The 19,331-nt window shown below is 34.1% G+C and overlaps 1 protein-coding gene across 4 annotated transcripts in view; it reads left to right on the plus strand.

The window, feature by feature from the left end:
• LOC116428571 (trace amine-associated receptor 8c) overlaps window positions 1–19,331 on the plus strand; it is a 133,287-nt gene that overhangs the window by 109,452 nt on the left and 4,504 nt on the right. For 3 of the 4 annotated variants that reach the window (XM_031980360.2, XM_076368121.1, XM_031980362.2), the window contains 4 exons: window positions 5,829–5,983; window positions 10,314–10,461; window positions 17,363–17,617; window positions 19,227–19,326. In XM_031980360.2, coding sequence (XP_031836220.1) covers window positions 5,829–5,983; window positions 10,314–10,461; window positions 17,363–17,617; window positions 19,227–19,326 — 658 coding nt within the window. The remainder of the gene's footprint in view (window positions 1–5,828; window positions 5,984–10,313; window positions 10,462–17,362; window positions 17,618–19,226; window positions 19,327–19,331) is intronic. The other variant, XM_031980361.2, reaches the window with a different exon arrangement.

The following is a 19,331-nucleotide window of genomic DNA, read 5'->3' on the forward strand; positions in this document are numbered from 1 at the left end:
CAGACATAAAAATCTGTTTTGAATGAAACCTTATTACACATTATAGTAAATATCTAGAAATGAAAAACCCTTATGGCTTTTTCAACAATGGTCCTCCGTTTTCGAAAAGAAATGAGTTTTAAGTTTGTATGTTACTATAATAAGATAAATAACATTACATTAATAAAATACAAGTTATTTAAAGATTGTAATTAAAAATAAAATAGAGAAAAACGGAGGAAAAAAAGAATTGTAATCATGGAGATTTGGAACTTACGACCGCCAGCATCATAGCCAGAGATGCTATCATTGCTGTTAGGACACCTTTTTGTAGTAGGCTTCTCCTAATCATCTTATTTCAATAACATATAAATTTAAAACTCATTTCTTTTCGAAAACGGAAGACCATTGTCGAAAAAGCCATGAGAGTTTTTCATTTCTAGACATGTACTGGAACATGCATAGGATTTCATTCAAAACAGATTTTTATGTCTGGCCTTCTGCTTATAAGAGGCACCCGTATGCAACTTATTTTGAGTAAGTTTTTCTGTAATAATATTGTTACAATTATTTATATGTGCTAATCGATGCTCACACTTGAACATTTCTGTAACCTATTAGAATTAACGTTGTATTGCAAATTGGTTTTAAGAAAGAAAATTCGACTGTTTTCGTTTGATAACCTTAACGGTAAGTATACATGATTCTGCGCGATTTTTGAGATATCCTGCTCGAATAGGAAATATCGATGACGGTCTGGGTCGAGTGTTGGGTCCTTATTTAGCATCTCTAGTGGGTAAAGCATTGTTAGACTGCAGATCTAATGGCATACCTCCACATCTACTTCTAAAGGCATTGTTTATACATGGAATTCGAGCGTTATTTTTCCCCTGGAAGTCGCATTTTCATAATCTATATAGCATTAAATTGCCAATATTATACAGCAATTATTTAGAAAGAAAATTTTTCACCCTTTGCACTCCGTTATTGCCGCTACGGGGCACTCCGTTGTTGCCGCTGCGGTAACATGTATAAGGAAACTTTTTTCATAATCATGCCTCCAACAAAATATTTCAAGGTTATCAAAACCTGTGAGATGACCACGATTACACGTACATAATTACCGTATTTTCGTGTAGACAGCTAAAAAATCGATGTTATCGATTGGGTCCAACTCCTCCGTAGCCGGTGGCAGTGAAAACCTTTCCTTCACGGTGAAGTGCACACGTTAAAAACAAATTAATAAAATGGTCATGCGTGCTCCTGACTGTGCCGAATTTCGGAGTGTCTCCCAGCGGTAAAGGTTTATGGCGGCATTGTTCCGTAAGTCAGCAGCAGGAACTGGGTGGGGCGAAAGCCTCAACTCTATTCGACACGATGCACTGATTGTGGAATAATTCGAAAATACTGTTTCCACTGAATTTAACCACCATGATGTTTTACTTTGAAAAAAATAGTTTCGTTCGAGGTTTAGTAGGATTAGAGGGAGTCGATCGATCTCCACGTAATTTTCACTGTTTTAACAGTGAATTCACTTCGTTTAACCAGTTACCTGCGTTCAACGTGTATACACATCATCTTAAAACGCAAAATTGTACTAATTTATTCAACGATAAATTATTTTTTTCAGATAAATGTGTAATTCTTCTTTGTTTTGCTCCAGTTTTTCGTTAGAATATACTATAGATGCATTTGCTCCGCGTTTGACGAGTATACATTTCGTTATTTGATTTTATTGCGCCCGCAATGAGAGATTTTTCAAACTAAATTCCACAGTTAACTGATTAAGGATAGTACAGAAGTAAAACCCCTAAACTTAGTCATTTATTTTCCCGGTTACTATCTAAGATTTTTAAATGAAACAGACGTCAAGTAAAAGTTATATGCAGATATCTATTTCATATATTTTCTCAGAATATTAGCTTTCGTATTAAGGGTAAAAGAGAGATTTGTCTTAAGGGTGGATTTTCAAAACGTCCTTTTAGTGAAATCCGCTAAGCAAATTAAAAATAATATTCTCTACAACCTAAAATTTATGTATACAAATTTTAGGAAAGTTAAGAGAGTAAAACTCGGTTCAATAAAGTAAAGAAGAAAGAAACTTGTTTTTTCTTGAATGTGAACTAAACTGGAAAGACCTAAATGTTTTTTGACCTAAATATCTATCAATGTATCAGCTGTTTCTTCATATGTTAGACAATATTCTATCTCAATCACATCCTTGTTATATTTTTCGCTTATGAAAACCTACCTTACATCTATTTGCATACAATTTAGCATTTTTTATTAACACTAGGTTCACGCACATTTATTGTACGGTTGATTCTACTGCTTCTAGATAAATTCATGTTCGTTCATTCAGATATTGGAAGTTAGAGGTTTAAAAATAGATAACTGATATACATACTGTAATTGTGTCAATCAAAGTCAACATTTATCAAATAGTGTTTATAAATTTCAATATACGTTAAATTGACTCCTTCCGCGAACCTAGTGTTAAGATCATTGCACTCTGGTTATTGATTAATGATTTTATTTTCCTTTTACATTCATCTTTGTTAATGCGTATATTTTTCAGATATTACAACTTCTTGCAGCATGCTGCTGGTGCTACATTTATGATTTGCTTTTATTGAAGAAAGTGATATTATTGATTATTTTCGAGAGTACCAGTTACCTGGTCTTCCTCTATACATTATTGCTTAACCAGTTATGCTTTCTGGCGCGTGTTGATGTACGTCGCGAAATTCTCATCGCAATATTGAATGAGCTCATTGTTCCGAATCACATCGTTCCAGGAATATTTCACTCCTATCTCTTCCGTACTGTAATGCACCGTGAATGATGTATCAGAACATATTTTGGAACATAAACATTGTCAGCTGCCTACCGTATCTCGTAGAGAAATTTCTTTTCTCGTTACTTCATGTTACTGTTTTCCGATTTATACAAGATCTATTGTAATAATGTATTCAATAATTGTTTGATACAATAATATACTTTTATGTTCTTAATGTTGAACCCTAGGAAACTTTCAAAATTATAAATACATTAATCGTTACATCGTCTATCACTATTTCATCCTCTATATATAATGCTAATATATTGAAGTTTATTATCGTATGTAAAGATATACTGTTCTACCATATTCAACTTATAGTCATACCATTTCAAGGTTTTAAATCAGTTCCAGTTTATTAAAGTTTGTTTAAGGAAATATATTTTCTTTTTTAATTCATGTTACTTTCTGCGATCAATGATCTACTTTACGCAAGTGTATATAAAATTAATTCTTAGTTCAAATATTCATATAGGAAAGTTGTGTTAATGTCAAAATTTACTATAAGATAATACTTTTGTGGAAGTGATGCTATTATTAATCTAAAGCCATTGAGATTCAATACAGGATTGTAAGTTTCATCGTAGTCCGTTCTTTTGCTTGCAATCTCTGATTATGAATTGAACTCTATATATACCTTTCATCGCCCTATATTTGAAAAACCCTTTTTGCAGTAAGAATCTTTTTATCTTCTACACCTGCTTGGTCTCTATCAATTCACGTTTTATTTGCTTCTAACGAGCTCATTTCTTCTTCTATGGCATTTTCCACTTATCTCAGACGGGTCCACTGATTGCTTCCCGATAAGATAAATGATCGTAATAGTTTCCATACCTACGTGTCAGATTCCTTTGCCGTATTGGTGTTTTTTACAGTGTCTCTAACAGTATCTCCTCTTCCATTGTATCGGAGAAGGTTTCTATTTCTTCTATCTCTTTTGTACATTTATTATATCTTCTATTTCTTTAGTAATTTGGTTTCCTTAAATATCCTCTGTTTCTTGATTTATCCTACCTATTATTTATTGTGTTCTTGTCTTACCTGTGTGGCTCGATTTTTGTCAGTATGTGTTTCTGAAAATAATGTTTCTAAGAATTATGATTGTTTTTCTTTCATTAAAATCCGAAGATATCAGAAACCAGATGATCGAAATGGATCAGATCGGGCAGAAAGAATCGGGATTCTCGAAATTTTTGAAAATTTCGTAACTCTCGATAACTATGACTGATTATAGAAAATATAGCATGGAGTAAAAATAATATCCAAATATGTCATTCCTAGAGGTAATATCTTATTTCAAATTCTCGTGTAAAAAGGCTAATCTTCCTATGTTCTTTCCTAGAAATTTTGTTCTACTTTGTGTAAATATATTGCGTTTAGTGAAAAATAGTGATATGCTGGTTGCTTGCGTAGTACAAACACCAATACAACCTCTTATATCCTTTATAGGGGACTATCTTGGTGCTGTCTGTCCACCATTGAATAATATCAATATTTTTATAAATACAAAATCTTTCTCAAAATAAGTTTTTATTTCTACATCTGTACGTACGATGAATGTATCTAGTATTCAGTATTAGTTGCTATGCTATCAATATCATTATTAAAAAAATGTTTAAGTTTAAATATGGGTTTACCTATAAAAGAAAAATTTATTGATAAGTGTTTGAAAAAATCGTAAGTCATATAACTACTTCACAAATATAACGCTATCATATTTTTCAGTTGATGCACATTCTGTATTATTATTGCATTATTAGTAGCGATGGTAAATTGAGTGAAATTTCTGTTATTTCTAAACAATCAGGAAGAAACAATCTCTTTATGTTCCTAAATTCCTTTACATTTGGAAAGCAGTTCGTACGAACTACGTTCATAAAATTTCATAGGATGATATCATCATAAATATATTATATTTACGTTCTGATAAACACTAATCTACTATTGGAACGTCATTTGATGGCAAGGCCTGAGGAATGCGGGACTCATCAATCAGCTTTCAAGTTTTCTCACTTCATTTTCGATACTAATTTGCTATTGGTCAATACTATTGATATAAAACAGTAAAGTACTAAATCATCCCTTGCCCCTGTGCCATCCCGTTAGACATCAAGTGATCTGCCAATAGCAAATAAAAGGCGAGTAATCCATGATTTTTCTAACTTACGTGACTGTAATTGATTCGGTGATTCGGTGTTGTATTTTATGCAATCTTTGCAACAAATTCCAATTCCTCAGCCGATCTTGTCCTAATTAGGTCCTCCACAAAAATTTACATTCGATGTCCAATTTATCCTGTTTCTTGTTGGTGAAGACAATTACACGCCAAACTTCAAAGCAGCAACATTATATAACATTCGCAAAAATTAATGCGATTTTCGATTTACAATTGCATTCAACGTGAATTAGCATTTTACTGTGCAACAATATGGAACAATCAGCCAACCTGGTTTTGCCAGGCAAAGGAATCACATGAGCGTAATGATACACTTAATTTGAATGGTACGAATTAATATCAGTAAGCGCAAACCGCGGAACCAGACCACAGATCGAAATTCAACTGTTGTATTAAAGAATATCAAAGTTCGGCTATGGTTTACTTTTAAAAAATATTTGAGCTGGAAGTTTAAGGTAGAAACTAATTTTTTAGCTTATTTTTATACATCTTCGTCAAGTTAGAGCTGTAGAATCACGCTATAACGCTGTTTACACTTCTAATTTTCGTACACCCTGTACAATAAATTTCGCAAATGCTGCACATAAAATTTTAATGTGTTCTTTTGTCAGTTAAAGCTCTCCAGAAAATAGTTTCATTGATTATGTAACGTATGAAGTTAATTTATCGAGCGTTTTCGTGGGAAATTAAAGCTTACGAATTATCGATTAAAATGTTAACAGCCGTACTTGAAACACTGTGTTTTACAAGTGTAAAGTCGCATGTGTATTTACACATGCCCGATTAATTGCTAAAAGAACAGAAGAATGATCATTTTCTGTGTATGTGACGCAGTATTACATGCGGCAGGGTTGCGTGGCCGTGATGTCAACTACATGGATAGCGAGCGTGGCCATCTTCGGTGCACTCGTGCTTCCAAGAGGTGGTTATTATTTCAACGGTTCCGGCCTCCTCGCATGCGACCCTTTCTTCGCCAGAGCGTCACTTAGGTATTGTTAAATTGAATTTATTACTTATAGACGTAATACATAATTTATCATAATACTTATTATAGTGTATATATGTGGATATCGGGAATATAGAAAAACTAATGAATAACTATGTTCATTAACCCCTTGTCGTACAATATCGTGTTAAACTTGTGGTGCAGATTTCAAATAGAATTTAACAAACATAATGTTATTGAATTTGTTTGAATACAAATTACGTACTATTTCTCTGTTATCAATGATTATACTTTGGAGTACACATTGACGTAGAATAAGATCGAAATTTCTTCTTATTTTCAATAAATTATTAATAACAGAGCAGTTAGATCGTTCACAGTTCAGAAAGAAATCATATGGCACGGGGTTAATATAAGAAACTATATACCAATGATGCACAACTAAAACGATACACAACTTTACACTTACTGCCACGAAAGCCAATGCACGACTCACTGTGCACAGACTTTCTTTCGAACGTTCGCATTCAAAAATCATTCTCTCCTCTACAATCATTCTTCTCACTCGTACTCTCCGCAAATTCTCAAACACGCCCCTTGAAAGCCGAACTGGAAACCTTGGGCCTGCGACGTTGTGCACTTCCCCTCGACCCCTTTCTTATTCAGGAACTATAAAGGATTCTGTTTTCTATCGTTATGTTGCACTTCATCGCATTCAGTCTCGCCTCCGTCTTGTGTTACTGCTACGTACCAATGATGACTGCTGCCTCGCAAGCAATATGCTCATAGAGCCATCGACTTCAAGTAGACCTGAACAAATTCATTTAGGCAACAGATGCTTTCTGCATCTGTGATCCGCTTACTCGGTAAACTGGTACTTCGTAAAAACTTCTAACGAAAGTTCATGTTTCGGAAAGACTCAGCACGTTGTATGAGTTTGTTGTTTGTAATCTGCGATTAGGATATCCGGTCAACGCGCGTCGTCCCGGAGTGCGTCTGCACCGGAGGACAATGGTTGGTCAGGGTGGATTTTCCCATTTTTTACGTACACATCAGCATGTCCCCACTGTGTCGCTTCTTCCATTCTATCATTCGTATTTCTTATATATTTTAACCAATCTGCGTGTCCACCTTTGGCAGCAGGCCTAACTTCAACGCTTCGACATGATCGGGAATTTAGTCAGCAGTCAACTGTCAAGGAAACGCACTCGCATTCATTCATAAATACATTCAGTTCAATTGTAACATGACTCCATCAAACAGTTTGTTTCCTCCCTTGACAATCGATCCTGAGACGGTTAAGTTCGCGATACAATAGCTGAGATAGTTGAGATCAACTCTCAACTATGCAACAATGACTATGCGTCGAAAACAGGCGGCCAAAACATTGTGAGTGGAAGAGTCCCCTTGCCTCCCTGACTTCTTGCCAAAAAGAATAACCGCCAACACTTCTGAGCCTGAGAGTACTAACGTGAGAGGCGTATAGTAGGAACACGTTCAAATTGTTGGTTTCTACAACACATCACGACATATCCAAAAATCATCCAAACCGGTCCGCGCATAGCTTCTCGATCACTCCAAGAAAATTGTATAAAAGTATTATTTATTTTTAGCGTGAAATATGAAATATTCTCAAGTAGGTTTGCCGTTGAATTTATTATTAAAGTGAGAGCTTAAAAGTGTACCGCAAAATATATAATAATACTTTTAACGTCTTCAGCATTATTGCGACAGTTTTAACCAATACTGGAAATAGGTGTGGAAGAAGGTTGGGCGATTAGCTTCTAGGCTATGATACCTCATTGTCAGACATTTTTTCCGGGTAGATATACTTTTAACGTCTTGGCATCCAACTCAATAGCAATTGCAGTACCATAAATTTCTCGAGGCGACACAGGACAATGTCTGCTGAGTGTGCACCCTTCTTGGTCCAAAACTGTTACGGGCTACCACGATGTAGATTTCTCACTCCTATAAATAGCTATCGTTGTCCCGAGTCTGAATGAATTACCAATTCACTTGTATCGAATTTATCAGTTAGAAATAACGTGATCAATGCTAGGACGTCTACGAATATTACTCTTGTCGAATGATTTGTTCAAATTATTCTCAGTCGTTTTCATCTTGCTTAGGCATATTTGGGCGATGCCTGAGCCGCTTACTGGCTAAATCGATTAAATCCACGTTCTGCATTTCCTAAAATTTTATCATTAAAGCGCTACATTGGCTCTTAACTTTTTATATTTAATATATATTTCATTATGACATTAAGTTTTTGGGTTACGGAAATATTGCAATAATAATAAAATTTATTTAAATAATATATTATTTTATGTATTTTAAATTGAAGCTGCATCTGTTTGAACCAAGTAAATACATTCTGTTATGATGACTCCATTTTTCATTTAAATGGAAATTTTAAAAATCAACATATAATTGTTGCACCATTTTTCTCTGCTGTTTGTTTTGTGGAGTTAATCGATTTGTCCAATGAGCGATTCATATGATTCCTCACGTTACATGAATAATACTGAAATTCAAATCCAAGGTGAAATTCAAATTGGCTTTTATTAAAAAATGCATTCTCGTTGGTCGATCTCGATCAAGGCGACTACAATTTCAGTTTAACCCATTCGAGACACATTATACAGTGTGCGCATAATGCATTTCTTAGCCAAAAAATGAGTTGCACAACGTGTGTGTGACGATCATGAATTTCTATTATTAAATAGAAAATATTAGAGAATTAGAAAATTTCTTTATCATCAAGTGAGAAAATAGCTTATTCTACTAGTCAATAGTAAGAATTAATCCTTTGTACTCGATTTATTTTGAACGTTGCTGGGTGTAGACTTGTATTTATTTTTAGAGAAATGAATTGAAGTAATTTACACCGGTAAAATTCAACGTTTTATATTTATTTTAATTATTATTATTACAATAAGATTTAATTTTTATAATCATTTCAAATATGGTACTTTTTAAAACAATTTCCAACGTTCTATAATAAATTTCTATTGTCATCTCTAGTATAACAGACGAGTGCAAAGGTTTAAAAGTGTGCAATAATTAAAGCTTGTATTGGTTTTAAGCTAAGACTTGGTCGTCTCTCAAACACGATCACGTATGTAGAATTCAATGTAATGATACAAAAGTTCTTCGCGGTTACCTCGGAAACTAAATCAGCAATATTTTTTGGAAAGGAGGAAGTTGTCCGCAATATGCATTTCTTGCAATATTTAATGGTTTTATTAAAATCAGTTATCGCAGGGATCTGTTTACGTTTTACCAGCGAATGCATGAGTGCAAGAGGGAGAGAGAGAGGGAGGGAGGGAGGGAGAATGAGAGCGCAAATGAATATAAGACGTGAAAACGAAGGTGATTGACCCTGTTTTAAGCGATGAGCAAACAACAGTAAAGCAATACAGCGTGTTATATTTGATTGTCAGCGTAATATATGTTTCGTCTCATTTTGTACTTTTTTGTTTAGTAAATTCTGTTTTCGGTTTGTCAGACTATATATTCGTTATTTTCTATTTTTCCGCCTTTTCGTTCCTCCCGCACTCTTTATTCCTACACTATTTCTTTTAACCGAGTTCCATCTGCAAACTGTATTCTAACGGTTATTAACTACTTTGCTTTTTTACTAAAATTCGTGCGCTTTAAAATAAAGCAATTATACTGTAAATTAAAGCATACCTTCTTCATTACATTTATCGCAATTTCACCTTGTTATTAGGTTGGCAAGAAAATTTTGTCGTTTTCTAGGGAAAATTTAATTTTATATATTCAATATTAAAACGAAAATTCATCTATATATGAACTAGGTCATTTATGCCGGATGTGCAGATAATCTTATTCTTCGACCATAAAACGAAAAAACAATGAAAACCATCTTTAGACCCTACGCATTTCGACTTTATATGATTCAAAAACAGCACAAGTTTTTATGAGTTTCCATGATGTGCTAAAGTTGGAACTTGAAAAGCATAGAGTGCCGGAAATGAATTGTATCTCCATTCATAATAAACATTTATTTTACAAAATCTAAAAATAAGAAAAACTACTCAAATTTAAAAATCCAAATTAAATAATATTAGCTTTCGATTGCCACCAAGATCATTCGTATCATACAATGAATAACGAAAGAATAAGCGTGTTAAGCGGAGTAATCGGAAAATGACAGAATTTTCTTGATAACCTAATATTTGTTCATTCCAACCTTTTCCATTGTTACTCTCAATTCGTTGTGGAATATTTACGAATTGCGATTGAATAATTTGTACACATGCCCAGATGAGTCTGAATAATATTCACTTTCATCAAACGAGTAGCGTGAGAACTTAATTAACATTATGTCTCCTTATGTTTAGGATCCTCGCGTGCTGCAGTTTTTATTTTCCTACAACGATGGTGTTGATGTATTGTTACGGTTCAGCCTTCCACGTTAACAAACTGCGTCTCAAGAGGGTGGTTTGCATTAATACTCCGGAAGTCGTTAGGGGAGGCCATATGGAGCGGGTAAGTTTGCTTTCACTTGAAACTCCGATCAATAAGATGAAATTAAAGGGTGTTGATTGAATGACCTTACAGAATTATTCGGGTTCATTCATTCCCCCATTAATTTCTTTACGCCTGCACAAACTGTTAATACATGCTTTTCATTAGTTCTTTGGAAAGTATTGTAACTACTGCATTGAATATTTAAAACGTTCATAATATTCAAAAATATTAGTACGACTCAAAGCATAACTTTGCAACAATTTACAAGTCAAGTCATAATTCATTCGTTTTTACTGCTGACTGCTGATTGCTTATATAGTACATATGTATAAATTACTGATTAAAAATACTCGGTAAAGTGTAACATCATGCAAGATCTTGAGACTGCCATAAATTTTTAACATTTAATGGGCAGCCACTTCAGATTTCCATCCGCTTATAATTTTCACTTTTCTTCTGTCATAGTTTCTCGATTGATTGAAAACCGGGATTGAGCTTTTTGCTTAATGAGTTGTTGCATTTAGCAATTTCGAATACGTCTCACTATCTAACAATTTTAAACATTGTCAGCAATGAAAGTAGCGTTTTTGTGAACGTTGTTTTCTCTCCTTTCAATAATTAGAACACGAATAATTACTTTTTGTTTAAAATCTGTCAATAGTTTTAATAACATTTATACGACAAGCGTTATGAAAAGTGATATATCTTATTTGTTTCACGAAGACCAGTACGTTGCTGTTTCTGACCATGAGAAGCAAAATATTACTAAAAATTCGAAATGATTTTTAAATTTCTTTCATGAGACAAATAAAGCTTAACCGTTTTGAGTACCACGTTTTTCTATTTCTACATAAGAAAATTCTAAACAGTGCAGTCGTTCCATTCTTCCATTTCTAAGTAGGTAATTAAGAAAATACAAATAAATAGCTAAAACAAAAATAAATAAATAAACCTAATTTGATTCTACGAACCGATAGGCTGGTACTTTTAGACGATACAATGGAAAGACACGATCGGCACGCTTGACACTCAAACAGTTAATGGGACGTAATTATACAAATGAATTTATTCAACTGCGGACTTTATTATATTTAAAAACAAAAGAAGCAACTTTAATTATCTATTACCTTTCATAAAAAGCAGAGCACGTCGTTAAAACTGAATTCAAGCATCTGAAAGTAAAGACTTCACTGTTTAAAAAAACGTCAAGTAAAATGTTGTCTGATTTTTTTTCGTAATGCTACGCCACTTCTAATACAGACAATTTTTTGTATCAAAGTTTAATGCTGTTTTAATTTCATGACGTAATATGGACAAACTCGGCAAGTGAAAAAGTTTGTGAACTTGTAAACGTAGTTTCAATAACAACTTTACAGTGTTAATCTGAGTTACTTCCGTTTTCCACTGATTTTTTTCTCAAGCAGACAGTAAAAAATTTCCTGACACTTCTGATCATATCGTAACTCGGTTGAAACATATCAGTATAAAAATAACCGTTAGGAGCTCGATTCTAAATTGTTCGAGGCTTGATTTTTTTAGATATACCTGTGCATACCTAGAGAATATCTAGGATCATATTGGGAATATTATAGAGACATCGGTGCTCTCTGCATAGAGTGTATGATACGAAAATACCGTCCATTAAACACAATGATTTTAAAAGTAGAGTAATGCTCGCTTAAATTCCACAAAACTTGCTCGGTTAAATTTCACTGGCACTACATTTGAGAAGGTAAGGTTAAAATTACTGCAATTGAAATTTTCTTCGTTGCATGTTTATATTTGACGCATGCGGCATCGCTTTGCAATTCTGCATCTCGACCCCGATGCTTGACGGTCTGTGTCTATTCCGCTTCCGCTCGCTATATTGATTCTCTGTCTCTGTCAGGCTATGATCAAGTCAATTCCTGGAATTGCTGGGACCTGAAATTGTGGAATTTAAGCGAGTATTACTCTATCAAAATACGCAACTTTTATCTAGTACGATACACCAGTACGGAACACTCTCTCAACTTCCCTGGTTCAGTAACCATTCGATGCTAAACAGTGTTAAACTCCTTCACTATATCAACAAATAGTTGTAGCGAGTTTGATGATAGCGTAGCACCAAGTTTATCAGAAACACATCGTCTGCACATTCTCCAGGACCTGCAGACCCAGCACAGAGCCGTGACGTTAGTCATGAACGTTAATCTATCTGGCGAGCTTATAGGCTTCGAGACCTTAGAATCAGCTTCGTCCCGGTGTCTCTTGATACATGAAGTTTGAGGCATAATTAAATGAAATTGGAGATCCTGTATTAAGGGTTATTCCATGCAAAACCCTTCACGCAAATTGTCAGTCTCTGTGCGGTCTCCGCTTTGAAAGAGCGTATCAAACTTCATCGGGTGTGACGTGAAAGGGAAGAGAAAGGTTCTGTTAGTCGTAATGCTCTGCCAGAAGCCCTCTCGAAGAGAGTTTGGTTTCACTCGTTATAGAATTATCACAGCGACCAAGATCAATATACTAGAACTCTTGAGTTCTGCTGTAGTCAAAACTGCACTACTTACAGTTTGAAAGTGACTGACACTAATTCAGCCGAGAATGTTGCTATACAGTATTCTCGCGATCGGCACCCGAAAATCGGGACTGCAATCGAGAACTAATCGCACAGTGGTGTTGATTCCACTCTGCTTGTCCTCTGTAGAAAAGGACGACGCGAATGAGAGAGCAAGGCATCCGAATTCTTCGAATCTTCGGAACGATCGAAATAAACAGATGAGTGAGGATATTAACGCAACGTTAAACGTTTTTATTTCTTACTTTTATTGACTGAAACTTTTATAGATTGAATTGTGTGGTTTTTTGATTAAAATGAGATCAAGCGCGATATATTTTGGAACATGTATAGTCATTTGATGAATTACAATAATTTATTTTCTTCTAGTAAATTGCGGTATTTGTCTACCACCGTGACATAAAACTCTGTACAAAGAATCTGCGCCTAATTGAAGAATGGTATTGATTACCAACTGTTAACGATACATTTAAGCGCGTAATAATCGTTTGCTTATCTTTTTGTGTATATAAGAAAACAAATTGTAATATTGAATTCGAATACATTATTGTAATTAGTTATGTTTTTGTGGGATTATCATGGAAAAATGTAATAATTTTTTCCAGCAATTGATAGTAAGATAGGGTAATATAGGGTAACATATATAGGTTAATATAGGGTATACCTATTACAATATGTTTGGAAATAATTAAAATACTGATTTGATATTAAAGGTGTTTGATATATTGGATGTGTATTTATACAAATATTCTTGTAACGGACAAATATAAAAATATGTGATCTAACACGACATCGTACCGAGCTTTAATTCTCCACAATTTGTCACTGATTTCTATGTCTCTTTCTAACTGCAGTTCTTATACGTTTTTAAGTAAAAAAAAGTTGGGGGAGATAGAGTTGAAACTCCACGAAGATGGAGCGATAAAATATGTAAATCGTCTGTAATAAATTCTAATCGTGGCTGTGGAAGCCACAACCATTCAGCAATGAATCTTATAATCGTTAATAATGAAAGGTGAGCATTCAGAAACGACATTTTTGTTCAGTAACATTGCGAATTTTTATGTATTTATGGGACATTTTTAAGTGTACAATTACACAAAATGCACACGATATGAGAAAATATATAAAACACTAAAAGTATAACGCTTTTCATAATCATGCTTTATTAGAAAAAGACCTTCTTAATTCTGTTTTTATAATTGTGTTCTTAAAATTTTGAATTCGCGTAAAGATCAGCGGTCTAGTTATGATACTCTTTCGGTTTTCCATAACTGTTTTAGTCGGAACCGAAATATAATAGTTTGAAAGGGGTATTTCCGGAATCCAGACCGTGCCGGATAATTAAATACGCCGGGTGACGGGACCACATACCCCGATGAAGTGATAAAAACAAAGAAAATAATTGAAAGAAGCGCCATAGATAATGTAATAATGCATTTCATTAACAAAAATAAAATATACTTTAACACAGTTTTTAATTGTGTTACATTTTCAACATCTGCTTGCTCTACCATACATCCTCGTAAATAAAATTCAATATCCGGCGATCTTGCGTAGAGTAAATTGGAAACAAAAAGTTGTGGAAAAATTTAAGAAATGAATCAGTAGAAATACAAATAGAATTCGTTAGTATCTTATTAATTATTCGATCAACATCCTGCGTGCAGCAACAAGAACACTAATTTCAGTAAACTCTGTTACGAAATGCAGGAAATTAATATTGTGCAGAGATCTACTGTCTTTTGGACCACATCACTACCGAATGTCTATTAACACGGATAAGACGGTTCTTATCGTATTCAGTCATGCACTAATGAATTTTCAAAGCTGATTTTCTCTAAAACAAAGCTTTTGTCAAAAATATTTGGTGAAAGAGATAGTTATTATTCTTCAACAGAAATTACATGAAATACAGTTACATTATGATTTCCAATGCAATCTGTATTATGTGATATAATAAACGAATCCTTTTAACACGAGAAAGTTTCGAAACAATAAATATTTATCTCGATGACAAGGTATCGCGGTAATGCTGGAAGTCGTAGAAAGGGCGAACAGTTGCGTAAAATTGGAAAGACTAACAGACAAACGTTACAGTGATCATTTACAAAGGAAACAAAATACGGACGATCCAATCACAAGCCCGAGTGAGCAGGACGTCGTTTCATCCTCAGAAACAATAGGCATGCCAAGATTACTTGAGCCCCGAGACCCGGTGGAAACATATGACCCTGTCGAATCTAGAAGAAAGGAAGAGGAAAGGAAAGAAACTCACCCACAAGATCTCTTTAATCTCTTTGGAAACCACTTCCCGTCTTATAACTCTTATCGCTGAAACTGACAATTATATCTATCTCAAAGATCACATCGAAGATTTTATCTCTGATTTCAATCGTTTAATAAACTCATTATATGAACCATTCTTCTGAAACGTAGGAATAATTCTGGAAGAAAGTTCTGATTGCTACTATTATTTCATAAAATATTCATATTTTATTATACGCTGACATAGTGAAGTCACATTGTTTGGGACTGTTTCGGACTATTAGGTATGATGAACCGGGAAGTCCAATGCTTTTTCAAGAATTAATGCCGGCGGACCGCGTTGAATGATCGAAAGTAAAGGTTCGAGAATATATGATTTATTTGCCGGTTGAATGTCGAACATAGTTGACCCTTTCGACGCACAGTGCGGCCGCCTATGACCAATCCCCCAAATTCGACTATTCACATAACGAAAATTGAAGAGTACCAATGTGTTACTAAGTAGTCCCTGTTACACAAAATGATTGTTTCAAAAATAAAAAAGTTGTGTAAATAAATTCCGTTTCTCTACTTGTATAACGTTCGAATCAAAGCACAAAATATCCATTGTCATTTAAAAAACTTCATAATGTCCCCATAATATAAACAAAAATATAATCATCATATGTTTAGCTCTATATCTTACAATTTTTGTACGAAGTATTTTTTTGTATCACTCATACTTTTTAAGTTACTAAGTTTTGTCCAGAAAACGGCCGTTTGGCCGCATTCTGCGGCGGTTGGAGACGAAGTGGCGATAACGTTTCTCCCTAATTCGGAAAACGTCCCCGATTCAAGGGTTACAATTGGTGTGAGGGATTTCTCGGGCTGATGGTGTTCGGCAGATGTAGAAACGGCCTGGCAGATTTCTTTAACCCCTTGACCTACAATATCGCGTCAAATTCGTGATGAAAATATTAAACTAAATTTGACAAATCTAAGTGTTATTTATTCTTTAAAAATCTAAATTAAACATTAGTTTTCTATTACTAATCGTTACTATTTGGAGTAAACGTATACATAAAATAAGCATTGGAATTTTTTCTCTGTCTAATAAATTATTAATGATAAAGTAATTATATCGATTATAGTTCTGAAATAAATCGTAGTGCAAGGGGTTAAGATGTACAAGGTAGAAAGAAATGATTGTACTTCCCTGTTGCAGCGTGATTCTACACCTTCGGTTTGATAAAGTTTGAGGTAAAGAAGCTGCCGCAAAATTACTTCTGATCTTGACAAAAAGGGTTAAAATTTGTTATTGTCCAATCGTATTCTACTTATTGCGGAGACAAATAGTCTCAAAGGAACCATCGATAAAAAATGAATAATTTTCTTGTAAATCGCTGTTGAATTTTGCGTGAGAGAGTAAAAGATCGTGATATTATTGTCCTTTTCTGGTACACTCCGTCCTTAACCTGTTAACTGTGGAATTTAGTTTGAAGAATCTCATAAAATGAAAAAAATGGAGTGTGCACTTGTCGAACGCAGGACGAATGCACCTAGGATATATTTTAATGAAAAACAATATTAGCATCGTTTCAAGCTTTAAAATGACGTGTTAACTCGTTAAGGAAAATGGAATCAACATTGTTTATTGTTCGGGCCGTCGCCGCGGTAAGTGATATGACCATTTTCACCTGGGTAGCGGCGATAATTCTTTTATTAAAGATGCGTAACAACACTATGTAGTCAACTCAATAGTGATCAAATTTTTAAGCAGTTCTCGCATTTTATAGACATTAAGTTTTCTTAATGCTGGGAGGACACTAAATGTAATATTTAGACGGTACTCAAGACGCTAAACCACTTAGCATAAACCGTGTTCAGCCAGAGCAGCAATTCATTTACATTTACTTTCTATTGATATTTAAATTAATGATAACGATTAATTATCCTAATGAGAATCTAATAGCCAGACTTAGTAACCTTAATAACTAGTAACCTCAGTAACTAGACTTAGTAACCTTAATAAAAATAAAAAGTGGCGTAGTCAATGTTATTTTATTCTAAACTAAATTTCTCAGCGTTAAACGAACGAAATGTTATTAATTCCAGCTTGTAGATCACGAAAGACGGCTGTCAACTTCTGCCTCAAGGACAATGGCTGCGATGAGTTTAGGATTCATTGTTATGGTCACGCCATGGACAATTCAGGAAGTTGTTGCAGCTTGTACCGGAAGTAAACCACCGCCGTTCCTTGACTTTCTGGCCACATGGCTCGCCCTGTCTAATAGCTTTTGGAATCCATTTCTATACTGGCTATTCAACAATCATTTTCGCCGGATTTCTAGGGAACTACTTTACACTAAAGTGAGTATAAATAACAATGTATTCAGTTAATGCTTTTACTAAATTGCTTTTTGTATCAAAATTTATGCTTATTTCGTTCATTTCGGAAACTATTTTACAAATTTAAGGGACAACAAAATGGTTTAATGATTTTACTGATTGTAAAATAATTAAATAATTCACTACAGAACATCGTGGCATACAACAAACTTTCCGTAACATGTTTTGGAAAGCAGTAGTGAAATTAGCAAACATTTACTTTGACAATATGCAAAGAATAATTAACATAAATTTAACTGCAACAAGAATTGTTGATAAATGTTATTAAATAATCCTTTGTAAATGTTCCAACAAAAAACGAGATCATCTGTGGTACAGGTGTAATATAAAAAAAGTATCGTATCGTAAACAGTGATAAAGTGATCGAGAAAGGACGTGGTACGCCGATTTATTCGATCGTATAGGGTTTCCATAGAACAGCACGATGCCAGTACTCTTTTTGTTATTTAACGACCTTCTTTTCCATTGTATTTTGCAACCATTTTCTTGCTATTCATTGATTTAGCATGTCGTCGCGATACGTTACGTTACGTTGACCCTAGTAACAGTAACGATCATATATCTTCGTGCTTCGACTTTACAGTCCATGAATCTCGAAAAGCTTGTCGGTGCCCCGTAAATTCTACTCTCTCCAAGATCGTTGCACGTTTCCACGCCGTTTCTACTCGTCATTGATGTATTTTCGTATTGAGAATCATCGTTATCATTCATTACTCTTTTCCATTAAAAATTAATTTCGCTTGTTTTCGCATTCAGATTAAACGTTCGAAATATCGATAATCAATTTATTCAGAAACTTGTATTTATAACAAGTAGAGTGCGGATGTTTGGCACAAAAATATGTCAAAATGTGCAAGTAATATATGTTGAATATGGATCAATAATATGTTAACATATACAAGAATATACAAATATATGCTACATATACTGGAAATATGCTATAATAATTGTATTCTTCAAACAGTATTTTCAAGAGTCATTCAAAAGTATTTTCTCGAAATTGTCAAATATTAATTGATGGCGTTCATCGCATAGGCCAACTTATAAGCTGAGAATGAAGTTCGTCGCAAGATGTGATTAGGGCATTTTTAAACTTGCTCCAGTAGCATGCTTAATTTTTAAAACTGTTTGAAAATCGAGATTTCTGGCTAAAACTGCATTCTATTTTAACACAATTTCATTGTCACATATTGGGTACTGGACAGGTTTCTCCATCATTCACAATACTTTTTCCTGTTATTGAGTCGATCCAATTTTGTATTTCTTGTTTTAAGATAAAATACGTATCGGATTATTTAACTGTCCATATATGCAATAAGTTGGTTAGGGGTTGCTAAAGCAATGTGAACAAATTATTGAAAGAAAAAAAGGGCACTTATATGAACTACGAAACAGTGAGTTAAACATTTTTTAGTTTATAAATTATCTGTGTAAACGATAAATGAACATAATTTTAAAGTGAAAACACTTGCGTGTATATTTTTACGTAACATATGTGACGGTATTTTCAATAATTAAGATTACAGTTTATAGATGATTTAATTGATTTCTGTTTTTCTTATTTTTGCAGATATTATGTAGACCAAAGCCATTAGGATCGAAACAGCATTGTTGCGCGACTAGCACAGGCGGTCTTGACGTTTGCAGTATGGGTGGTGTCGACTTATCAGGTATT

This window comes from Nomia melanderi, chromosome 1 (assembly GCF_051020985.1).
Source record: "Nomia melanderi isolate GNS246 chromosome 1, iyNomMela1, whole genome shotgun sequence".
Lineage (NCBI taxonomy): Eukaryota > Metazoa > Arthropoda > Insecta > Hymenoptera > Halictidae > Nomia > Nomia melanderi.